Source organism: Tiliqua scincoides, chromosome 7, assembly GCF_035046505.1.
Source record: "Tiliqua scincoides isolate rTilSci1 chromosome 7, rTilSci1.hap2, whole genome shotgun sequence".
In the NCBI taxonomy this organism is placed as follows: Eukaryota; Metazoa; Chordata; class Lepidosauria; order Squamata; family Scincidae; genus Tiliqua; species Tiliqua scincoides.
Genome location: NC_089827.1, coordinates 72,722,055 through 72,748,531, shown reverse-complemented (window position 1 = coordinate 72,748,531; position 26,477 = coordinate 72,722,055). Strand labels below are relative to the sequence as shown.

The window sequence follows — 26,477 nt, the reverse complement described above, 5'->3', positions numbered from 1 at the left end:
TCAGGATGTGGACTCACCTCCCTGCATTACAATCTCTGAGCATGAACTGGAAGTTGTCCATGACTTTGTGTACCTTGGCTCAACGATCTCCGACACTCATTCTCTCAATACCGAGCTAAACAAGCGCATCGGTAAAGCAGCTACCACGTTTTCCAGACTCACAAAGAGAGTCTGGTCCAACAAGAAGCTGACGGAACATACCAAGATCCAGGTCTACAGAGCTTGCGTCCTGAGTACACTTCTGTACTGCAGCGAGTCATGGACTCTTCGCTCACAACAGGAGAGGAAACTGAGCGCTTTCCACATGCGCTGCCTCCGACGCATCCTCGGCATCACCTGGCAGGACAAAGTTCCAAACAACACAGTCCTGGAACGTGCTGGAATCCCTAGCATGTATTCACTGCTGAAACAGAGACGCCTGCGTTGGCTTGGTCATGTCGTGAGAATGGATGATGGCCAGATCCCAAAGGATCTCCTCTATGGAGAACTCGTGCAAGGAAAGCGCCCTACAGGTAAACCACAGCTGCGATACAAGAACATCTGCAAGAGGGATCTGAAGGCCTTAGGGATGGACCTCAACAAGTGGGAGACCCTGGCCTCTGAGCGGCCCGCTTGGAGGCAGGCTGTGCAGCATGGCCTTTCCCAGTTTGAAGAGACACTTTGCCAACAGTCTGAGGCTAAGAGGCAAAGAAGGAAGGCCCATAGGCAGGGAGACAGACCAGGAACAGACTGCACTTGCTCCCGGTGTGGAAGGGATTGTCACTCCCGGATTGGCCTTTTCAGCCACACTAGACGCTGTGCCAGAACCACCTTTCAGAGCGCGATACCATAGTCTTTCGAGACTGAAGGTTGCCAATACACAGTAAGCTTAAAAAAACCTGCAGTAAAATAAGTTGCTTACCTGCAACCTGTATTCAAGTGCATTCATATATATGAGTTCTGCGCATGCTCAGAGTAATGCCTGGGCACTTCGTAGAACTGAAACTTAGCAGCTGGTTCTCCTGCTCCTTCCCATAAAGGAAAAGAATGTTTCCCCTTTGTGCATGTCTAAAAGATAAACCAAGTACACTTGCCTGTTTACTGAAGTCATCTTCTGAGGCCCTTCTCCAAGTATGTCTACTGTCTGAGATAAGACATGTGGAGTTTAAGGAGAGGCTTTACAAGGTTGTTGCACCTCAAATATAGTACTTTGTCCCCAGGGAAACTTGTCTAACACCTATTTTGGTGTCTTTTTAGCACTAGACCAAGACCTTTCTTATTTCCCAGGCTTTTAAGATACTGTATTAATGCCATTAGCTTTTATCTGCTGTTTTATCTTTTGAAGTGTTCTATTATTCTTTTATGATTTCACTTTTTCATATTGCAATTAACTTAAAGGAAACATATGCTGGTAAGGTATATAAACACCATCCAGCTCAGTTCCTTCATGAGCAATGTATTCCATATTAAGGACCAAACACCTGCACTGGTGATGGTGGTAGGTTGCACAACTGCAGACACAGCCAAAGAATACTAGTTACAGGTAAGCAACTTTAGAGAGGACAGGCCTAGGGGAAACAAGCTGACATATCTAGGGGATGGTTTTGGGTGTTCAAGGAGAAAAAAGACTATAAAGGATAGCTTTTTCTAAAAGCAGCACAAATCCATTCTCTCACTGGGAGCGTTAAGGCAGCGAGCCAGGAGTGTGTGAGATTGGTCATTTGCTGAGAAGGTAGATCAAGTCAGTTTTTACTGCAGAGGAACGGAATTAACTCACTCAGATAAGAAGTCTGCATGATAGTAGTAATCGGAGAGCTTGTCCAAGAATGAACGTGTTTCCAAGATAAATGTAGGTAGCACCACCTTGGAGAGGTCCATTCCTGGGCGCACTTGTTTCAGTAAGGTCCAGATCAAACTCTTGTTCTCTTCTGAAACAGTCTCTGTTTGAGAAGCTTCCCCTGCCTTCAAAGAAACAAACAGAAAAGCAGAATGGAGAAAGAATCAGGGCACTGACTGAGAAGACAGTCCATATAGGCAGAAAGTCTTTGGTTTGGGGCACAATGCTCAATACGCTACCTACACATATATTCAGTTCCAATACAGCCATTCCCCACATTTGATGAGGCTGAGTTCAGAAAGAATTTGCTTCCTGTCTCACTGTCTATGTATGCCTGTGTGCTTACTTTACCTGGAACCCCCGGCAACAACATTACAGCACTCTAATTAGCCGATGGTCTTTATTGATTAGAAGCCAATATGTGTGAAGCAATTCACACTTTGAAAAAGTGGTTTATACTACCTGTTAGACCAGGGGTGTCCAAAGTTTTTGGCAAGAGGGCCACATTGTCTCTCTGACACTGTGTCGGGGGCCGGGGGAAAAAAAGAATTAATTTACATTTAAAATTTGAATAAATTTACAGAAGTTTACATAAACAAATATATTAAATATGAACTTATATGAATGAACGAAGGTCTTGCAATAGCTCAAGGCCTATAAAAGGCCTTGCACAAAGCAAGGCTGGCCTTTCCTTTGCTGCCGCTACTGCATCACAGACGTGAAACAGCAAGCAGTGGAGGAGCCCTCATCCCACAGCTCATGCAAGAGGTCAAACAGTTGCCCTCATGCTGAGAGCAGCTATGTCGGGCCAGTGCGGGTTCCAACAAATCTCCGGAGGGCCAGAGGCTCATTGGAGACTGGGGGCTCCTTGCGGGCCACACTGAGTGGCATCGAGGGCCACAAGTGGCCCCAGGGCCGGGGTTTGGGCACCCCTGTGTTAGACCAAGGCTAGAGGCAGCCAGAAAATTCCAGCTCAAGCATGAGATTCAGACTCTGTTTTTGTTTTGATTACCGTTTCTGGCTACAATCTTACTGCCTGCTGGTGGTTCCCCCCCCCCTAATCAACTCAGGTCAAATGGTTTTGGATCAGGTTTGACTCTTAAACTGTTGCAAATCAAGTTCCTTCAAGAACTACATTGATTCTAGCCACACACACAGAGTAAACTGCTTTTACTCACATGTGAAGGGGCTATTCCGTGTATATGTGCCCTAAAAAAAAATTAGAGTCAGTTCTTATTATCCACTAGGTTTAGGTTCCTGCAAACTCTACTGGATTTGCAGATAATGAACTACTGATCCTATGGGATCAATGGTGTTAGGTACAAGGGGTACTGGGTGAAAGAGGTACCTTCCCTGCCCACAGAAGAATCCAGCCAAGACCCTCAAGAAGCCAGCAGAGTGCAGCAGAAAGTGCTGAAGGATCTCTGAATGCTGCAGAGACCTTCCAGAGGCTGCAGGGACCTTCAGAATGACTCCCGCTACCAGCACGGACCCCTTTAAAATGACATCCGTCGGCCGTTTTAAGCCATATCTGCCCAACACTGCATATACATGAGGGACCAAAACTTAGTGGATAACGATAACAGAGGCGTGGATAACAAGGCAGCAATTCTGCCCTTTGCGGATAAGCGAATTTGCATGTAAAGACAACTGACTGTATACCAACTATTCCAATGCACAGCTATAAGAACAGTAAAAAACAAGATGTGGAGTTACAGAGTTAAAAATGTAACAGACACAAAGATTGATTTCAGATAAGTTTCTGTGCTCATAAGTTCTTTCCCATAAATGCATCTGAGTACACTATATCCTGGTTTGATCAAATCACACTTTGACAAAACAGCAAATCAAACCCTGGTTTGCTAGGACAATGTAGTTTCATCACCAGAAGTACTTCCTCAAGGCAGTGTGCCAGGAAAAGTGCATGGAAGCACAGGGCTCATCGCGCCTGCTCTTCCAGACAGCAAATATCAAGCCTTCCCTGGCTGGTATCCCATTAAAACTCAATTTTAAATTTCAAAATACAAATTTTTATTACTTAGAAATAAGGTAGTTTTTTTTTACCTCTCCGAGTTCTTCGTGAACCTCTTCCAAATAAGTTGCTTCCTTGATATGATCAGGTTCAGGGTCAATGTAGGAATCATCCTGTCGTTCTGACGTGTCTGTGTCGCTTTCTCCCAGGACATCGTTGTCCGACTCATCGTGATCGTGATCGTTTTCCTTATCCGATTTATCAGAATACATATCTGGATCTTTGTAGTGATGCCTTTCAATTTCACTGTCATTTAACCTAAAAAAAAAAAAAGTATTTCAATTATGTTCTTCACTTCATGTGTCTTGCTGGGTCCCTTTAGGGAGAAGGGCAGGATATAAATAAAGTTTATTATTATTGCTAAAAATCTAAAAACACAACACTACACTCAACTAATAGCTTTGTAAGCTGCCACTCAGTTCAGTTTACATCAAGCAAAATGAAGCCAAATATAAGCATATATGAACTTCACTTATTTTAGGAAATATTTGATGGTTAACTCAATGGACTTCAGTGCTTAAAAAGAGATGGGTCATACCCCAAATTTTAATTTATGTTAGTCTTAGCATATAAATGAATATGCATATTAAAAGGGCCTCACACTGTATTGCCTAGATTGCAATCACATCTATTTTTCTTTTCTTCTATTTATAGCTTACCTTATTTACTGGACTTGGGAAACAAATCCATATTTACAGTTTGAGAATGTATTTGTATTTAATTTATATATATGCACACACATACATAGGTACTGGTTTCATGAAGAAATAAAATTAAAATGCACTTAAAATCAGAGATTGATTTGTTGGCCTTCAAAAGTCAATACCCCTTGTCATTTCCCAGAAAATTGCAATGATAGTTGAAGAAAAAAAAATTCTGCACATACAGACTCGCATGAACCTTTAAAACGTTAAAAGTGTCATCAGCATCTTTTTCCTATAATAAAAATCAAACATTTGCCTTACTTACGGGAAGCTTTCACTACTATGCACGTTGTTTGCACGCAGTAGGCCATAGAAAGACACATGTGTACCATCTGTTGAGGAGTTCAGATCATGCTCTTTACCTTCTCGAATCATTGTACGTTTGAGCAAACTTGAACACTTCAAAGCCAGCTCCAATGCATCCATCCAACACCTACCTAAAAAAATTGGTTTTAGTAATATAATGCACAATAGTACTGATTTCAAAATTGATAGGGGACAGTAGAGGATCTGCACTACAAACTTTTCATACTTATCATTTGTATACAGCTTTGAGTGTGTAAGACAAGTGTTATTATCCCCATATTGCAGCTAGGGAGCTGAGGTTGACAAGAAGTGACTTGCCCAAGACCACCTCAAGAGAGTTCATGACATGGGTGAGAGTCAGAACATGGAAGTCCTAATTCACAGTTCAGTCTCTGTGCCTAGGAGCACCTAGTGACATGCCCCGAGCTTTCCAAAAAGAGTTGGTTATACGCGTAATAAACTTACTTTAGTATTTACATCAATTTCTTCAGTCTTTACCAATTGCAAAGAGCAAGTGAGGCTCTCTGGGATAATTACTGGGAACTGAAACAATATTCCAGTCACCCCTCTGGATCTCAGTCTAAGTTTTATACAGTCAAAATATTTGGGTGTGTGTGTGTGTGTGTGTGGGAAAACTCAATTATAGTACATTAGCTTTTTATAAAGACAAGAATATTGTTTCACTTTCCTTATAACAAAAGTAGAAATAACATCAATCCACTGCACTGCAGCTATCTTGAACAGAAAAAAAATTAGGGAGAGGTAAAATATCTGGACTATAAGCCAGATGCATGAAAATAATAGGGCTATTATTTATTTCCTGAAACCATTTCAATCACTTTCTTCTACATGTGGATTTATGGTGCCATCCTATCATTCCAGACTTTTATAAACTCTTTAAATTCAGAAACAGCAACTCAAACAGGCACCCATAAATCTACCTGCCAGCGTGAGTAGCCCAATCCTCTGGTAAGGAAGACACACAGATACCCAGGAAGATACCCACTCTCTAGGGCAGTCATTTTCAACCACTGTGCCATGGCACACTGGTGTGCCATGAATGGTCCCCAGGTGTGCCACGGGAATTTGGGAGAAGGTAATTTATTAATAGGACCATTGGGGGATGTGAGCCCCCATTGACAGCACAGTGCGCCTTGTCAATTGTCAAAAAGCTGATGGTGTGCGTTGATTATTTTAGTGCCTTGCCAGTGTCCCACGAGATGAAAAAGGTTGAAAACCACTGCTCTAGGGGTTTCATTCCACTGCCAGTTTGAAGAAGCTAACATACAAGTAACAGTCCCTTCAAGAAACTTTTCATACACCAGCATACACGAGAGGAGTCTGTCCCTCTTTGTCAAGCCTTCTGAACATGATGAGAGCAAGCCTTCTGTATTAGGAAAGGGGAAGATGCAGTTGGTAGAGACCACAAAAAATGATTGGCTACTAAGCCAAGCCAACATCTGTGGACCCCTGCTCTTAAAGTAATTTTCTAAGCTTCTTTTTTAAAACCCGCTGCTTACCCAAACTGTGGGTCAGTGGCCCATTAGTGGGTCACAACCCAATTTCTAGTGGGTTGAGAAAGCAGATTAGGCTATGTGCATCAAGGGTTAAACAACCTGCTGCTTGGGGGAAGCACTGCTGCCCAATCACCATGATAGCTGCAGAGGCTTGAGCAGTTGGTCAAGTGAAACTTTTTTTTAGGTGGGTCCTGATGCTAAAGTTTGGGAACTACTGATTTAAATCATAACCCAGCATTTAACAAAATACAAAACAATGCTTACATTATGTACATGATATTCAGCTCAGATGCTCCAGTCATCAATGGTGTAGGTTTCAGCAACCATTAATGAATGGGAAATAGTTTTGAAAAGACCAAGAATGCTATTTACCATCTGATTCCGAAGCTGCTCGAATGATCAAATAACTGCCAGGTAATGGCTGTGTTATAGAGCCAACAGCTTCGCCTTTAGGACCCTGAAAATAAAAGGTAATAGGTGCAAGAGTGTTTAAGGAAGCTTCAATCTTTTCATGAATTATCTAGGATTTTAAAAAGGCAGATTCTCTGCCAGCCAGCAAGAAAAGACAACTCACTCGGAAAAGTGTAATCATTTACTCGAATTTTTTCTTCAGACCAGTTTTAAATTTATAGTCCCCATTTCTAAACTCAATAAAAAATAAAGATCTTTGGGGTTAAATTTTCAATTTGTTTTCTTTCAGAAAGAACTACATCTGCTCTTTTTTTAAAAAAAAAAAACCATTATCTGCAGAGGTTCAATATTTTGGTGGTACTGGGAACATGATTTATTCATGTTGGCAGTGAAAAAATTAAGAAAGTTAATAGTAAGAATGCAGTTAAACAGAACAACCAGCTGATAGGACTGCCAATGCTTCCCTTTGCTATCTGTATACTTGTCTGCAACACCTCTTGAGAAGTAGAACTACAAGAGTCAGCATATAAGCTACTGTTTGAAGAGCTAGAAAATGGCACTTGAAATGCACCAATTTCAAGCTGCATACAGCCAAAGTCATATGGAAGGGTAGATGCAGGTGAAAAGTTGCACACTTATCTCTTCCTTTTGTTCTCTTATCTCTTTCTCTGAGAAGACTGCTGACAAGAGATGCTTCTACTAGTTTCTATAAACCCCTTCCTAATGGTGCACTGACCACTGTTAAGAAACCAGAACAAAAGAACAACCCCACTGGATCAGGTCACAGTCCCATCTAGTTCAGCTTCCTGTATCTCACAGTGGCCCACCAAATGCCTCAGGGAGCACACAAGATAACAAGAGACCTGCATCCTGGTGTCCTCCCTTGCATCTGGCATTCTGACATAACCCATTTCTAAAATCAGGACGTTGCACATACACATCATGGCTTGCAACCCATAATGAATTTTTCCTCTAGAAACTTGTCCAATCCCCTTTTAAAGGCATCCAGGCCAGATGCCGTCACCATATCCTGCAGCAAGGAGTTCCACAGACCAACCACACACTGAGAAAAGAAGTATTTTCTTTGGTCTGTCCTAACCCTCCTGACACTCAGATTTAGTGGATGTCCCCTGGTTCTAGTGTAATGTGAGAATGTAAAGAGCATCTCTCTATCCACTTTATCTTTCCTGTGCATAATTTTGTATATCTCAATCATGTACACCCTCAGGCATCTCTTTTCTAGGCTGAAGAGGCCCAAACGCCGTAGCCTTTCCTCATAAGGAAGGTGCCCTAGCCCAGTAATCATCTTAGTCACTCTTTTTTGCACCTTTTCCATTTCCATTATGTCCTTTTTGAGATGTGGCGATCAGAACTGGACACAATATTCCAGGTGTGGCCTTACCATCGATTTGCATAACAGTATTATAAAATTAGCAGTTTTGTTCTCAATACCTTTTCTAATGATCCCAAGCATAGAATTGGCCTTCTTTACTGCTGCCGCATATTGGGTCGACACTTTCATCCACCTGTCCACCACCACCCCAAGATCTCTCTCCTGATCTGTCACAGACAGCTCAGAACCCATTAGCCTATATGTGAAGTTTTGATTTTTTGCCCCAATGTGCATGACTTTACACTTACTGACATTGAAATGCATCTGCCATTTTGCTGCCCATTCTGCCAGTCTGGAGAGATCCTTCTGGAGCTCCTCACAATCACTGCTGGTCTTTACCACTCGGAAAAGTTTGGTGTTGTCTGCAAACTTAGCCACCTCACTGCTCAACCCTGTCTCCAGGTCATTTATGGAGAGGTTGAAAAGCACCAGTCCCAGGACAGATCCTTGGGGCACACAGCTTTTCACCTCTCTCCATTGTGAAAATTGCCCATTGACACCCACTCTCTGCTTCCTGGCCTCCAACCAGTTCTCAATCCATGAGAGGACCTGTCCTCTAATTCCCTGACTGTGGAGTTTTTTCAGTAGCCTTTGGTGAGGGCTGTGTCCAACGCCTTCTGAAAGTCCAGATATATAATATCCACGGGTTCTCCCTCATCCACATGCCTGTTGACCTTTTCAAAGAATTCTAAAAGGTTTGTGAGGCAAGACTTACCCTTACAGAAGTCATGCTGATTCTCCCTCAGCAAGGCCTGTTCATCTATGTGTTTGATGAGGCATTTCTTTGACGATCCTGTCTTTGATGAGGCATTTCACCATCTTACCTGGTATAGATGTTAGGTTGACTGGCCTATAGTTTCCCCGGTCCCCCCTCTTTCCCTTTTTAAAGATTGGTATGACCAGGCATGCATGCTTTGCAGATAGAAGTTATACTATAAGGCAGTGGGCGCCAAACCCTGGCCTGTGGGCTGGATCCAGTGCCTGCCACAATCCTTACCCCAGGTGAATGGAGCTTACCATTCCACCCGGGGGTCTCTTCATTCTGTTGCAGATCACCTCTAACCTTCAGAGTAGCCAGCCATGCATGCCCAGAAATCTAGGTGCAAAGCCTGTTGGGGCAACAGGCCCTGGAAGCAGCTGGCCACTGTGAAGGTTGGGGGCAATGTGGAGCAGAATGGAGAGGCCCCAGGTGGAATGGTAAGCTCCATCTGTGCTGGGGACACCTTTATGGTACTCAGCCATCTCTACTTTGGGTGTGGTTCTATTTGCGCCATCTCCAAATGGATGTTGTGGGAAAAGCTATAAAGAACCAAGGTGCAAAGAAGGAGTACCAAAGTGATCAGGGGCCTTTTAGTTTGGGGGGGGGGGGAATACTGAGGAAAGAACAACTACACCATAAAGTAAGATATCATCCTCCAACTGCAGAAGGGGGGCCTAGAGGGAACCGTTTCATGTCACCTAGGAAAAATGGTTTTCAAACGGGTTAGCCAGTATTCTACACAACCTCTCAGTTTTTGAAAACAAGGTCACTGCATTCTGGTCTTGCTTCCTGTGGTGTCATGGAAACTCACAGTTCTGAGGCTTATTGGCACATGTCCCAGGTTCCTTGTCCTGCTGGACACTGGCAATTCAGCATCAGAAGCAGAAGCTAGAAGTTACAGGACCTCATGAATGAACAGTTCTAGACCTCATTGTGCAGCTGAGGCTTCCCAGAAATTACCTATAATCAAGTTCAGTTCTCCTTGATCCTGAGAACAAAAGGGAACCCACTCCCAAGGTCCTCCACACCAGGCCTATTTTGAAGAAGCACTGAACAGCAGAGAAGGTACTCTTCTACCACATCCCCCCACTGCCTTCTTAACTGGGTAGGTGAGGAGGATCCTTAAGTATCACCTTAATGAAATTCTTAACACAATTCTGCTCCCAACAGCGTTAGGTAAAAGGATCACAGTGACTCCTACTTTCTCCTCCTCTAGCTCCACTGCTATGCCTTTCAGCACTGCTATGCCTTTCCCTTGTCTGCCTCTTGATCAGTCTCCAAGGAGAGCAAGCAAGCAAGAGAACAGGGCAGGTAGAGGGCCAGGGAGATGGCAGGAAGAACTCCCTGTTAGTCTGCTGCCTTCCCCAGCCAACTGTTCAAAGCAGCCACTTCCCGATTGTGTTGGCACTGGCTTTTGTTCATGCAAAAAATTTGCTGTGTGGGTTATGTAAGGTATGGTGTTGCTTTCTCCTCCTCCTGCCAAAGTACAGCCCTCTACCATTCCTGCTGCAACTACAGCTTCCTCCATGGAGTGAAGAGTGTCTATTGGATATCACAGAGTCCTGGTACCTTGAAACGGGACGAAGTTTTGCTGAGAATGTGGTGACAAATCCTCTTTTCCCATACACGCTTTGGAGGTATAGGAGGTGCTATACTAGCCTTACTATACAGAATGCACATAAGAAAAATACAGTAAAGAACTTAAGGCCTGTTAACAGTTGCTGTAACCTGACAAGAGTTGAGGCAGTGTCAGTCATTCATGTACAATGTTCTATGCTTGTTACTCTCACTATCCAACAGCTGCTCCCCCCCCCCAGCATCCAGGCAAGAAATAGTGCACTGTGCCCATACTGCATCAACCTCAAAACATGGAACAGGCAAGCTCAAGTTCCAAGGACAACTGAACAAGCATATTCTGGGATGTCAAAGATTCAGTCCAGTTTAGCAAAGATGTCAGCCAGTCAGCCTATGACAACTGAAGTTACTTTGAGATCATCAATTTTTAACCATGCAGAGAGGTTTCATATGCCACAGTGTAACATTCCAGGCAGTGCCACTTACATTAAGAATACATACTCACTTACCTTAACAGCCCAGATGGACTGCTCCAAAGGATGGAAAAGTTTGAAACAAAACCCATCCTTCTTTGAAGGCCGCTCAATGAGTTCACAAGCGTTCAGAAGAACTGTTCCCACCCACTGGCCATTTTTAGGAGTTTTGTAAATAAGCAGCACTCCTGGTTTCAACACACACCAAAGTTTGGTCCAGCTTTTCAGTGTACCACGAATCTTGATAGGAAAAAGAAAGGGTTTTTAATTTATGATTTTTAACTTTCAGCCCTCCCCCTCCCAAGTAGGGAAAACAAGTCCTACTATACAGACATCCACCTGTATCTACAGATTCCATATCCATAATTTCACTTATACGTGGCTCACATTACTTCCTCCCCCCCCCCCCAGTGCAAGTGACTTATCTAGTCTGTTTGCAGTCCTGTTGATGTCTTCTGTGTCTGGCAGTTTCTGGGCTATCTGCAAATGCTAACAGGAAGTGGGTTAGAGGACTGAAAGAAACACAATGCTAAGTTCTATGAACTCTATGGTAAGCGTCAAGTTTTCAGCCCTCCAACCTACTTCCTGTTAGCATTTTCACACAGCACAGAAACAGCCAGACATAAAAAAGTGACAGGAGGGCTGCAGAGACGGGATAAGTTATTTCTGCAATGGGGGGGGGGGATTGTGAACTGCTTCGTGTAGGTTTTGCTGCAATTCACAGTTTATGGTATCTGCAGTAGCAGTGGGAACCCATCCCCTGCGGATAAGGGGGGGAGAACCTGTATTTCTCATTACATGTATAACATCCAACTCTCCTAGGATTATCGAACACCAAAACATATCTTACTACCTGCATATTGTCACTTGATCATCTCTACTTGAGTGACTGAAGACTATCACATGTAATATACAGACAGTTTTACTCTAAAACCAAATTTGCAAGTTTGCGTGCCAGGCAATTATGTTGCAGACACATGTAGACTCTTGGAAGACACCCGCCATTTGCAAAGAGCTTCAGCTGAGAAAATCAGTGTGGTGTACTGGTTCTTGAGTTGTTCTGAATATGAAACAGATTCAGAGCCTTACTCAACAATAAAGTGCACTTGGTGGCATTGGGGAAATCACCAAGTCTAACTTAACCGCCAGGCTTGTTGTGAAAAGTAAATGCTGCTGACTTTCTTGGAAGAAGTCACAGAATAGAAACATCACCTATCAAAAATTGTGACATGTTAACCATCCCTTAGATCCTAACTTACATAGGAAAATGGGGGGGGGGGGGTTCAAAACAGCAGCAGCCCAGGTTAAATATTTTACAAATCAGTTAAGCTATTTAATTCATTGCTAATGCACAAGAAGTGTAGATGATTTGACACCTGTGATACTTTCACAAGATCTTCTGGTTGGAGCTATTCACACTTATTCAAAGCTCTCAGTTCCATATCATTACACATGAAGGGGGGGAGAAGTCTGCAGCAAGGAACCCGTGTTAAAATTAGAATACAATGATCACCTTTTACTAATGGATTCTCTCATAATACACTCTTGATACGTAGTGATCACCATGCTCATTAGTCACTGCAGTTATATGTAGCCATGGCAACCTTAGTAAAGCAGCAGCTAGGTACTCCCTTGGTTCATTGCACTTCAAGTACTGAGCCTCTGGGATTCAATTACTAGATTCTCTGCTAGTGGAAAACATTAATCAGCAGCCAAGTAGGATTTTAATGCTTTTCTATTCTGGCAGATAAACAGCAGACTGCAGCTACAACTCTCACTCATGTTACACACAGGTTCTGACCTTCAGCCAGTCAGCCATAACAATAACGGATGGGTCTGTAATTGTGCTAAGTAATTCTTTTGTGGCTCTTTTCTTCTCTTCCCTGTAATTCTTCTTTTGAACCTGAAAAGAACGTAAGAACAAATGAGCTAGGAAATGTAAGTGTGTGGAAGGACATTATTATGAATCAAGAACATTGCCAGTTTGCACAAAGCAAAGATCAAAAATCAAACAGAACTAAGAGATGCCTAGCTCAGTCAATAAAAGAAAAAGGAGCAGTTTTAGAATGGCTGTTTGCCTAGCATAAGAATGGTCTTTTTGTTATACTCCATTCTGATTTGATGTAATGGGATATAGAGGGTTCAACTCGATTAAGACAAGAACGTAGAGGGTGGTTGAAGTAAAAGTATACTTTCATTACATCAACTTAGATCATTGTGGCATCATGTTTTCCAAGAATGTCTGCACAGTCCTACACCAGATACACATATAGCACATGTGTAGCACTATCCTCTTTGCACATCTAACTGGAATAGTTTTTTATACTTTATAGTTTATACTTTATAGCTTTTTATGGAATAGTTTTAATGCTGCTTTTAATATTATATACCACTTTTCAACAAAAACGTTCAAAGCAGTTTACAAGTGAAGATAAGTAATATATTTCCTATTTATCATTAGTAGGTTTCAGTCACTTTAAAATTTTAAACTGTAATTCACAATCTCACATATGATTCAGCAGTTAAAGTGACAAAATCTCTCATCTATAACCCCTTCTATAACCCCTTCAAAAAAAGTTCTATAACCCTTTCAAAAAAATGGTCCCTGATTATAACCCAGTAGCATTCCTGCAGACTTCACTCATTTTCCATTCAGCGTGAAGAGACACTCTGAACATATTTACTTTAAGATTTCTAGCAGAAACTAGCAGTCATAATACTTTCAGCAAGAAGAACTTGTAGACTACTCTTCCTGTGGGGCCCAGGTTTCAGTGAGTTCATAAATTTGTGTTTGAGGTGTACCTCTTCAGATAGGAGATGCAGGGCATATGCATGAATGCTCCTTCATCCGAAGACAGAATGGTTCATCTACAGATTTATTACCTCAGTGACAACTCTAAGACGACAAATAGTTACTAATATACCCAGGCTGAGTGCCTATCAGTTTGTTTGTGAAATTGGGCCAACTACAGACAAGGTGGTATTTCTACACACCCAAGAGACTCTAAGATATGCAGAAATAAAAACAGTTTGTGAAATTAAAAGAAAAATACTGCTTGATGTTTACTGAGCATGCTCAGTGGACATGGAACATTGCGGAAACATGAATAGGAACAGGGAGAGATCTGAGTCAACTGGGCATTAGGTTTGAGAAAATGCAACATTTTATTGCAGGTCTCTCTTGTTCCCTCCAAGAGTAACTCAGTGGTTGAGAGCCTATCAATCTGGAAGCAAAGTGGATCCATTTTAACCTAAGGCAGTGGTTTCTACATACTCAAGGATCAACTTATATATGACAAAGCTTGTAATTAAAAGAAATGTAGTTTAGATCTTCCACCCAAACAGACCTGAGAGCTTACAGGACCTGATGGAATGTTAAGGGTAGAGAGCAGTTAAGACACAATGAGAATTGTAGAAGGGTGGGGAAAGAACCAGGGAAATGGAGGATAGAGGGACAATCAGCCTCAAGAACTTAACTTACAATGTAGCGTGAAATGGGGAAAATTGTAGTTTGGGAGGAAATGCATGCTGCAAGGTTTATAACTCTCCTACCTGCACTACACCAAGATGTTTCTCTACATTTTCTCTTCCCAGCTGTTTAAACATCCTCTCCCCAATGATATAATCAATAAATGCTCAAGTTCAGAAGTGGGGGCCAGCCCCAAACCTGACCCACTAATGCTACACAGCACAGTAGGGAAAGGGGTCAAGAAAAAGACAGTCCATGCCTGAACTCCCTCTTGGTAAAACTAAACTGTACTACAGGGTTCATGTTTCAGGTTGGTTGGCACCTTCAACAGAAACATTATTAGGAGTTGTACTGTTTTGTTGCAAGTTCACTTGCCTAGTTCATTTTGTGCATTCAACATACTCTAGAATTTGAGTATCACAATCATACACAGTATAGTGAAAATGCAATGCATCTAATTATGACCACCTTGGCAATATCAGCAACGGCACATCTTGCAGCATCTTTAAAGCTCTAATCTATTCAGAGTTAGCTTCCAAGCTTTCAGTGGAAGATGTACTACTATAAAGTTATAAGGCAAGATCTTGTATGTAATGTTTTTAGAAAGTAACTCACCTTAAGAGACTCCTTCTTTGTAAGCTTGGTGGTTGAGGAGGAGGAGGAGGAGTTGTTGGTGGCAGCAATGTCCTTCTCAGAGCCATTATAAAGTTTAGATTCCGACTGAAAATATACAAGAAAATAATGAACTGTTACCCTGCACATGCCCGATCTCGTCTGATCTTGGAAGCTAAGCAGGGTCAGGCCTGGTTAGTACTTGGATGGGAGACCGCCTGGGAATACTGGGTGCTGTAGGCTTATACCATAGTCTTTCGAGACTGAAGGTTGCCAACCACCAATGAACAAGGGTTTCTACTAGTTACCAATTCCAATTCAGTAAAATGCAGAGGCCAATGCTTAATTCTTTTCAAATTATAACTCTATTTAAAATTTTATGTTGCATGATTTGATCACCCAATGACTGCAAAAACCTTTAGGTGAATTCTAAAAGTAAGAACAGCCCCACTGGATCAGGCCATAGGCCCATCTAGTCCAGCTTCCCACCAAATGCCCCAGGGAGCACACCAGATAACAAGAGACCTGCATCCTGGTGCCCTCCCTTGCATCTGGCATTCTGACATAACCCATTTCTAAAATCAGGAGATTGTGCATACACATCATGGCTTGTACCCCATAATGGATTTTTCCTCCAGCAACTTGTCCAATCCCCTTTTAAAGGCGTCCAGGCCAGTCGCCATCACCACATCCTGTGGCAAAGAGTTCCACAGGCCAACCACACGCTGAGTAAAGAAATATTTTCTTTTGTCTGTTCTAACTCTCCCAACACTCAATTTTAGTGGATGTCCCCTGGTTCTGGTGTTATGTGAGAGTGTAAAGAGCATCTCCCTATCCACTCTGTCCATCCCCTACATAATTTTGTATGTCTCAATCATGTCCCCCCTCAGGTGCCTCTTTTCTAGGCTGAAGAGGCCCAAATGCCGTAGCCTTTCCTCGTAAGGAAGGTGCCCCAGCCCTGTAATCATCTTAGTCGCTCTCTTCTTCAGTTCTGGCCCATTTTCCAGATACTTCATATAACCCACTTTGCAGGACCAAGTCTAAACGAGATGAAACAACTGAGCTTTACACATGCGAACATAAATAGCTCTTTTCTTGCAAAATCCTACTAATGCACTTACCCCCTGCCCCATCAAAGGTTAATATAGGATTCGTCCAGACTGTTAGATCTGCTCCCTGAATGTACTGTGCTGGTGCTACTCAGGCACAAAACCACAGCTTGCATTTCCTTCAGGGACAGCATACTCCTAAAGGTCCATATAGTCACTCACTTAAACACTTGAATGCTACATCAGCTAACACAATTCTTTACTGAGTCTGAATCTTAACTTGCACTAGGCAGCATGCTGGTGGCATCACATGGTTTTTATTTATCCTGCCCAATAGGTGGAAAAAAACTGGATGAGAAGAGCAGGTGAACTCTCTAAAAGTGAAGAACTGTTGTAACAGTTTACCAGTTACCACAGGCTGACACTGCAAAACAAGCTAACTCACTAGGAACTCCTCAGCAAGCATCTGCTACTGGCTAAAAATAAAGCTTGGGTGCATTACATGGTATGTTTCCCCCTGTGCAGCAAAACACAAGTTTAATTGGCAGGACTTCCTCACTAACAAGGTATCTAGGAACCAAACATGTCTGGGCCAATTTAAGGCTAATGTTTCTTCAAGACATTCTTACCCACTGAAGTTTTTCAACACTTTTGAATTTCAGCATCAACATTCACATATCAATGCACCTATCCTAAAGAAGTCTGTCAATAGGACTTTGTCATAACACATTCAGCTTAGGCTGCAAACCTAAGCACATTTTCCTGAAAGAAAGCACCATTAACACAGAAGGATGCACTTCCAAGTATATATTTATAGGACTGAACCATTAGGATACAATCCATAGTTTGCTTTCCCATTCTGGTATGATGTTGACGGAAGCTATTCTATAAATGTTTAGCATTGTACATTCTGGCTACAATGATCACGAAATCAATGCATGAAAGGTACACAGTACATTTTTCATACAAGAAAATGAACTGCATTTCTCTTATCCTTTCAATTGCCTATTTAATCTTAGCTTGTGATTTCACTGCAGTGGTATGCACCAACCACATTTGGAAGAAACTATCATAGTTTTTTTTTGCACTTCAGCACTTATCGTACATCTTGTATCTTATGTACTTAGCAAGTGACTGATCCAACTGATACAGCATAGGAAGAATGGGTTTAAACACCCCTTCCTAGGTTGTAATGCCAATTCTAAACCCAAACACAATGGGGGAAAAAAACATATGAGCTTGAGGAATCGGTTTATTATTTAATAGAGTTCAAACCAACCAGGATATAAACCAGGATCAAACCATGGTTGGATATTTAGCTGTAACGCAAATATTATAGTTCAGATAAATAATCACAGTTCGGTTTTCATTTGCAACACATAACTCTGGGGTTTTTCTTGGTGAAAGCAGGCGCTTCCACTCTCTGAGAGAGCATGCACACAGTCTGAGTCTCACTGTGTCTCTCCAAGTCTCACTGGGTAAAAACTATGGTTTCCAGCTATGTCTGAATCCTGGCCTTATCACTCAAGGTTACTATCATTGTTTCAAGAAAGGTAGTTTGGTCATGGATGAAAAAGTGTTAAGATCAGGATTCAGAAAAGTTCCACAGCCTAGTAGTATTAGACAATAGTGGACTCTAAAATATTTCAAGTCAATTATAGTACATACTGTACAAAACACTAATTACCTTGCTTTTCGACATTGACTGGGAATCATCTTTTCCTTGTGATGTATCATCCTTTCCTTTGTCGAAACCTTAAAGAAAAATTCCGTTTGTTACAAAAAATTCAACATATTCCATGTGCCACAAGAAAAGAGATCCTAAACATACTAAGCACACTTACTTGGAAAGCAACTTCGTTAAGTTCTAATTACACTGAAGAGTGGGGTACAAATGTTATTTGCTCACCAAACAGAGTATGCATCGTAAGGAGCACACACAGAAAGTAGTTAGCATTTCACACTGCTGCAAGGAAATGTGGAAGAAATTCCACCACAATGAGGTACCAACAGTTTTGTGAGACATGTTGGGCATGCCTGTTTGATCCACCTCCACAGGCTGGTCTGAATAGAGCCTATGCATGTACAGTTGTTTACATTTAGGCTCTGTATGCAAACTAGGACCCTTGTAAAGTTCAGGATTCCCAACTGTGCAGAGAAAGCCTATATACATACAACTGGTATGCACACTGGGTTTTTGGCCTTTGCACAAATTCATGGAAATGGTGGGGAAAGTTGAATGGCTACGCTTCTGTCCCCTCCCCTTCATGGACTCTCATCCTTTGATATATCTAGTGCAGGGGTGTCCAAAGTTTTAGGCAGGAGGGCCACATTAGCTCTCTGACCCTGTCTCAGGGGCCGGGGGAAAAAAGAATTAAATTACATTTTAAATTTGAATAAATTTACATAAGTTTACATAAATGAATATATTAAAGATGAACTTATATGAATGAATGAATGAAGGTCTTGTGATAGCTCAAGGCCTATAAAAGGCCTTGCACAAAGCAAGGCTGGCCTTTCCTTTGCTGCCGCTGCTGCATCACAGACATGAAACAGCAAGCAGTGGAAGTAACCGTCATCCCATAGCTCACATGAGAGGTCAGTCGCCCTCACGCTGAGATCAGTTGCGTCAGGCCAGAGTGGGCTCCAACAAATCTCAGGAGGGCCAGAGGCTCATTGGAGACTGGGGGCTCCCTGAGGGCCGCATTGAGAGGGCACCCCTGGTCTAGTGAATACAGCTGATATTACCACATTCCAGGGCCAACACCTGCAACCATATTTCAGTGCTTCTTCACGTGATAAAGGCCAAGAGGTGTATACAGGAAAGAATTATATGCAGCTAAAGTTTTGCTTGCTGTTTCAATCTCGATCAGTGTCCAAGCCAAAAAAGTAGGCCACAGTTCTTTCAAAATGGGACTTGTCTCCCCAGTATAGTGAATTACTACAGTACAAAGAAGCAGCAAGGACTTGGATGAATGCATGATCTTCCCTTCACAAAGACATGTCTTTTCCTGAATCATAGTCAAGATGCGATAGAAAGCTCTCATCCAGAAGAGGTTCCTACATTTTCTAACAAAAAAGAATATGCTGTTTCATTGAGATAACACATTGGAGAACAAAGAAAAGCACTCATGAACTGTAACAACTTCCCTGAATTCACTGACTTGTGTTTTCCTGATCAAATTACATGCTGAAATCAGGATCACTAAACTTTCAGCACTAGTTTAGGTTCAGCTGTTAGTAAAGCTGTGCTCATTCAGTCAAAGCCTCAGATTGGTAAATGCTAATACAGTTAGTTCACACCACGCATTTTTTTCTTTGTTACCAGAGGGACAACTTAAATTAGCAGAACCACTAGTCCCTCCATAACACATCACCTGTACCTTACTTAAGCCCAAGCAACTTCTCTAGTTCGTAGTTGAAGTAGCAAGTGCCTACATACAATATTCTCCTAATACGGCAATTACGCGAAGAGCAAATATGCACATTGTTTTCCAAGTACAAACAACATAAATGATCAAAAAAATGCACTGTTCCTTTGACTATTTGCATTTGAGTCTCCTGATCACAGCTTTGCCAGCACAGCTACAGGAACTTTTGTAACCCCTTTAGATTCCAAAGCTAGGAAGTATTTTCAGTTGGGCTATAATGTTTGCAGAAAAAAACACACTCTAATTAGTAATTCCTTCAGCAATCATGTCTAGATATGCCATGCTGGAAGCTAGACTGGCAATTGGACCAAGGCAGGAAGAGACTGGCTCAATTGGTTAGGAGAGGAGGAAGTGTGGATGCAGTCACTTCCTCCTTCTCCCCATCACATCTACTTCCAGGGAATGTGCTACTTCCTGCCTTCAGCAGGCACCATGAAAGCTAACTTCAGTCCTCTGTATGAAACAAGTTTGTCATCCCTGGTCTAGGTTCTCTTGGTTAAGGTTCATAAAGTTAAGACAATCTATAGTCATTGCATAACTTTTCAGTTTTCTATAGGCTCTCACAACTCACACAGCAGCCAGTGAGGAAGGGGAGAATCAACCAGGACCCTTCTAAGGTCATGGATGCCTGGTCCAGGTAGGCCAGCCCTCTAGCCTAGAGTCGTCCCTGTTACATTTGAACTCAGAACTTTACAGTAACTAGGACTATGAATGAAGCCAAAAACACAGTAGATAGATCATCCTTCAAATTTCCAAGAAGTTGACAGCATATTTGTGATCAAACCACAGACATCTCAAAAAGTAGGTTACTAAGGGCGCAATCCAAACCCGTGCTGGAACAGGCAAGCCAGGAGGCTTGCGCTGCATCCAATGCGGGTTACTGGCCAGCAGCAGCTCAGCCAGAGGCAAGGGGAAATTCTTCCCCTTGCCCCTGGGTAAGGGCTGCTGGCCCCAATGGGTTTCCTCAGACCTGTGCCACCTCTGGAGGTGGCGCAAGTCCGAGGAGAGCTGAGCAGCTTGAAGCTACTCCATTCTCCCCAGGGACGGGGGTTGGGATCCGACATAACCGCTGGGTCCCAGCCCCGCCCCTGGCTCCCCATGTGTCTGCCCCGAGGCCGCCCATCGCCCGCCCCCCACCCAGAAACACCCCCCTCCCGCCTACCTTTGCCACTTGTTTCGGTGCCGGTATGCTGGCACAAATGGCAGGGAGGAAGCTGCCGCGGAGGCTTCTGCCAGCCTCAATGCATCGGTGCATCTGGATGCACCAATGCAGCTTCCTCCCACGGAGACGCAAACATGCTTTACGGCACATTTGCGGCCCTCCTGGGGCTCCTATGCCAGCATGACTGCCGGTTAGGATTGCGCCCCAATAGGTACATTTTTATGTAAAATAGTGCCAACTAAAATTGGTTTACTGAAAAGTTTCTACACAAGCAGTAACCTTCACCTTATCCTTCATTTTTCATTCAAGACTGATTAAGTTCACTAGAACCCATATAAGTGAAACATATTACAAGCATTCTTTAATGTACAATGACTTTGGACTGCAAGGATTAATACTGAATTAATAAAGCCTCATGATTCCATGTTTAAACATTGGCTTTATACATTCAAAGGGCTGGAAAAATCCTGAAGATAAATTCCAGATTACAGCAGCACCTGCACATATTTACGTAGCAATTATGTTCCATTTGCTTAAAAACGTTTTGCTGCATGGCCAAGTGTGCTGGAAAAACTGGTTAACTGGAGACATGACAAAAACTGTTTAATTGGAGACATGACACACTACACTGTCAAGTACCTTTCTAATCATTGAGTATCATTCTCTCAATCTACAATGGGCTGGACACATTTATGCAAAGGAAGATACCAGGGAACAACTCCAACAACAGGCTATTTTCAGATGACTGCTTTCCATTTGAGAGTGCGCAACATTAATCCAACTTATTCAGAAGAAAGTCTCAATTGATGGTGGTGTGTTTTAAAGGTAGCTTTTTCAAAAGCTTTTACAACAACATTTGTGACAACATGTAGCACAGAAAAAGATAATGAAACAAACCTCGAAAGACTGGTGAAAGTTCATTGTATCCTCCAAATGAAGCATTCCGGATAAGTTTTCGACCGTCTGCTCGTGGAAGAAGTGAAACCCCAGCACATGAAGAAAACCTACGCCGCAGCAGACCCTCTTCCTTCATAAGTTAGATGTTCTGTATAGTGATTATCATTCGAAAGGCTGGTTGGAATAAGAACGTTGCAGAGAGCCTTTCCCCTCTTTCAGATTAGTTAGCCACATACAAGAGAGGAGACAGACACAACAAGTGCTATGTGCACACATGGAGTGAGGCAGTCTACCCAAGGTGGTAGAAATTGGCAGTAAAGCCAACAGTTGTTCATAAATTCAAATCAAGTTACTGACTTTCCTCCATCACTGGCAATTCAATTTCATTCTGTGTGCTCCAAGACCAGCTGTTAGACCTCACTATTTTGCAGGCACCAAACAAATGTAATGACAAAGTATCTCAGACAAGGAGCGCTGTTAAAATGATTCTTCAACTGCCTAAACATTCAAGCCCCATTTTAAATACACACAGAATAACAAAAAATCCAACATGGCACACTTCTAATTTTTTAAAATGCTGATTTCCACTGAGAAGTGAGTTTCTATATTTGCAACACTTATTGTGGGGTCGTGATTAGGTAACATTTGGCAATAGTAATTGCCATGGATTTTAAAGTCAGATAAAGACCTCATGTGAAGAAATGCATTTGGCTTCTGAATGCAGTATTACTGACGTCTTAATCATGCACATTAAGAGTGCAGCGTCACTATCTCAAAATCAGTTTAATCAGGAATGCCAACTGTTAGATGTTTGCCAAAGTCATGCATCCTGTTAGAAAAGCATAACTTTTAGCATTAAATTAGTGCCAAGAAATTGCAAGCTTTTAAAACAGCTTTCTTTTAATGAGCTAATACTTTAGGAAAGAGCATTTTCTGTGGGTGGGGGGGGGGGGGAACCAGTATGGCATGTTTTCAATATGCAGGAAACAAGCAGCATAGCTAAATGCAAGCTTCTGCTTGCTTAATACTAAATAGCCATCCAAAACAAGTTGTCCTTTGAACCTAGAAACTAACACATTCATGGGTACAAAATAGATTTGCTTTTAGAAAGCAACTCTGAACTTCTACAAGCATTTGACTGCTTGACCACCTCATTGTATAAATTAGGGCACAATCCTAACCCCTTATGTCAGTGCTTTCCAGCACTGGCATAGCAGTGCCAATGGGACGTGTGCTGCATCCTGCAGTTGGGTGTCACTCACGGAGGCCTTGTCAAAGTAAGGGAATGTTTGTTCCCTTACCTCAGAACTGCACTGCCCTTATGTCAGTGCCAAAAAGCACTGACATAAGGGGTTAGGATTGCACCCTTACTATCTCATTTTCCATGCCAAGCTTCTAATTTTGTACAGAAAGTCTGGAGAACTGAAAAAACTCCTTCCTGCTTAGTTTTTACTCTTGACTGTGCATTACTTGCTGATTCTTAGCATTTCACTTTGGGACCAAAGACAACTTTTTACAAAGAAGTCATCATTTCATCTGAATTGACATGCTAAACACCAGCAAAGAGCTTATCTGGCATAGATAGTTGATGTGAGAAAAATTTATTCTAATTAGCTGACCCACAACCAAGCTCAAGTTCTTGGATTTCTATTTAATTGCATTGATTCCAACAAGACTGATAATGAGTTTGATCCACTCATTCTGTAGATAACCTTGCCATTAAGACCTTCTAGTATATACCTGGCAACTTTCAGATAATGATAATGATAATAATAATTTCAGCCATACTGTAAGAACTTATAATTATCATGACTAGTTTTGGAGACACAGCATAACCTCTTTAGTGAATGGTTCAAGCAGCTTCCTCATGAGGAAGCCTACAACATGAGGAAGCTGCTTGAACTAATGAGACTACACTATATCTCCCAAACTAGAAGTGATAGGACAAAACAGATGCCATTTTTGGAATCGGCACCCCAAATTCATATCAAACCACCATAAAGTTTAGAAAAAAAACTTTTCTGACCCTCAGTTTTGTAGGCCTGTGTTATTATTCTCTGTCTATATAGTCATGGAAAAACAGACAAGTGCTCTGAAGCCATACAGAACACAAGCAGCCTATGGTCCCCTTTCCTGACCTCATGAAAAAACCCATCAGGTTACAAGGAAGGATTCAATTTTGGCCTCCCTCCCTCTTACTCCCCCACCCCCTGGCTAGGAAAGCAAAGAGGAAGCAGAATGTGCCAAAGTCACCCAGCAAAACCTTGTGCTCTGGCTCCTGTTTTGCTCTCCCTCTCCATTTCTCATTTTGTATGCATGCCATCTGGGCAAGATTGGGAACACGAACAGCAGCCAGAAAAATGGAGACTGGGACCTGTGATAAACCTCACTTCCCATGCACAGAATCTGTTGTAGCCTTTGTCCCACAAAGACTCTTCTGCCATATTCTGGCAGTTTGAATAATAAGAAAATTTAATTATATTTAGAAGTATAATAATAATAATAATAATAATAATAATAATAATAATAATAATAATAATAATAATAATAACAACAACAACAACAATAACAACAACAACAACTTTATTTTTACCCCACCTTTCTCCCCGAAGGGACTCAAGATTAGCAACTTGTTATAAAGCTGCATCCTGTAATTCGCACATACAATCTGCTCAAGCCTAGGGATCCAGGAGCAGAGCTGTATGTTACAAGATTTCCTGGTAATGTGTGGGGGTGGGGACATTGGGCAGAAAAAAAAAATCAAGGGTGGGGTGCTTAGTCATCCCCTATCTATTAAATTTACTTTACAAATTCGCTCAAAGCAGTTTTTAGAATCAATTCCCCCCCCCCTCCAAATCAGGCTCCAAAACTGTGAAATAAGCCCCATTGAAAAGACAATAGCCTTGCTGATGATTTGCAAGAGAAAACTGGCAGACACGGGAAGGGGTTAAGAACCTCACACACCAATCTCCCTTTATCTTGGGAAACACAGGTTTATTAAATATAACATAAAGGCACAAGAAACATTGAAAAGTCATGTCCTAAATCTGTGTCAGCCAGTTACAGCAACTCAACATTAAGAATAAGTGGATTGACATGAAATAGTGGGTTCTCTAACATTGACTGTTTCGAATTTAGCTATCTACAAGATATATTAGGGGAGAAAATATTATTTGATTACATAATTTGAATTTATATTCTATAGCAGAAGATTGCTCCTTTTTGACAGTGCTACAATTGGCAATATGTTCTATTGTCTTCTTTCCATATGCTACTGGTACTAGGTATCAAAATGGTTACTGAAGATTACAGTCTCTAGCTAGCGATTTGTTGTATTGACTTGAGAAGGCAACAGACCTTCATACCCTGACCCAGTTGTCATCAAAGTGGTAAAGTATGTACAGGCTATTTCACTTAAGGCTGCCGGTGTGGACTTTCATTAGGGAATGCTATGGGGGGGGGGATCTTACACATAGAAAACTAGATGCTGCACAGATTAGTTCTAGCTGTGACTTTTCTATGTGCAAGAAATAGATTTGTATGGAGCAGCATGTGAGCCTATATCTAGAGTTTGAACTCATATATCCCATATACCAGTTTAAGATCCATGACAACCAAGGCTCAATCAAAACTAAATCAAGGAAGAAACGCTGTTCTCTACACTTAGAATTTTTTTTCAAGAGGAGCAAAATCTGTAGAGCATGTAGTAACATCTACACATATTCTTTTTTCACCATCAAGCTAGCCATTCCAATCTATTCTCTAAATCAGCCATTTTCAATCTTTCAGCCTGCGGCACACTGACAAGGCACTAAAATTGTCAAGGCACACTACCAGTTTTTTACTTACATTAAATCTCTACATTACAGTTAATCTTGAATTAATAAAATAAATACTATTAAATCATTACATGACAAAAAAATTGACAAGAAGCATGGAGAGGGAAGTATATGCGGTTTCTGAAAAGGAGGAAAAATCCTATGTTCAAATTCTTATCAAAAGTGCCAGAAAGTGTTGGCAAAGACAGGGCAGGCTGATCACACAGTGGGTGAAGGGCAGTGAGGAGACATGACTGAAACAAGTGCAGGATTAAACTGGGGCTGGGGGAGAGAGAGAGAGAGAGAGAATGTGAGGCAGTGATTCTGTATCTTTGGAAGGTGTGGACAAGTGAGGGGAGGGACAGTAAGGGAGTTGCTAACTGTGATTGTGAGATTTTTTGGGGGGGGGGATATTCCTGGGCAAGGGGGGTGGGGGAGAAGAGGAGAGAAATGCCAATTGCCTGCTTGTGTATTAGAGAAAAAAGAGTGCAACCAAAAGCCCAAACCTATGCATGCCTGCTCAGAAGTAAATCCCATTATAGTCAATGGGGCTTACTCCCAGGTAAGCGTGGATGGGATAGCACCCCCAGAGCACAATCCTATGCATGCCTGCTCAGAAGAAAGCCCCATTATAGTCAATGGGACTTACTCCCAGGTAAGTGTGGATGGGATAGCACCTCCAGAGCACAATCCTATGCATGCCTGCTCAGAAGAAAGCCCCATTATAGTCAATGGGACTTACTCCCAGGAAAGTGTAGATAGGATTGTGGCCCAGCACCCCTCCTCTAAAAGCCCCAAAGTGCAGGGAGGGTCGCTTTGGGGAATTGCAGGCAAACTGGCAAGGAAAAGGAATTTTCAGGGACCCTGAAACCTTAGGTTGGGGGCCTCAGCAGACTCACTCGCCTGCTTCCGGCTCCCTCTTCTCACTCACTCCGCAGCTCCCACCTCCTGGCTCCTCTGGGCTTCTCTGGTTGGACAATCAGCATGCAGGCAGGCAACAACCTCCTTCATGCCCAACCCTATGCATGGCTACTCAGAAGTAAGCCCCATAG

At 42.2% G+C, this 26,477-nt stretch overlaps 1 protein-coding gene across 7 annotated transcripts in view; it reads right to left on the bottom strand.

Annotated features, from left to right (window-relative positions):
* Nucleotides 1–26,477, bottom strand: part of LOC136656847 (oxysterol-binding protein-related protein 8-like) — an 83,437-nt gene that overhangs the window by 17,243 nt on the left and 39,717 nt on the right. For all 7 annotated transcript variants that reach the window (XM_066633219.1, XM_066633218.1, XM_066633215.1 and 4 more), the window contains 8 exons: nucleotides 17,805–17,872; nucleotides 15,072–15,176; nucleotides 12,789–12,890; nucleotides 11,024–11,227; nucleotides 6,748–6,832; nucleotides 4,818–4,989; nucleotides 3,881–4,106; nucleotides 1,757–1,941 (listed from right to left, as the gene is read on the bottom strand). In XM_066633219.1, the coding sequence (XP_066489316.1) occupies nucleotides 1,757–1,941; nucleotides 3,881–4,106; nucleotides 4,818–4,989; nucleotides 6,748–6,832; nucleotides 11,024–11,227; nucleotides 12,789–12,890; nucleotides 15,072–15,176; nucleotides 17,805–17,872 (1,147 nt within the window). The remainder of the gene's footprint in view (nucleotides 1–1,756; nucleotides 1,942–3,880; nucleotides 4,107–4,817; nucleotides 4,990–6,747; nucleotides 6,833–11,023; nucleotides 11,228–12,788; nucleotides 12,891–15,071; nucleotides 15,177–17,804; nucleotides 17,873–26,477) is intronic.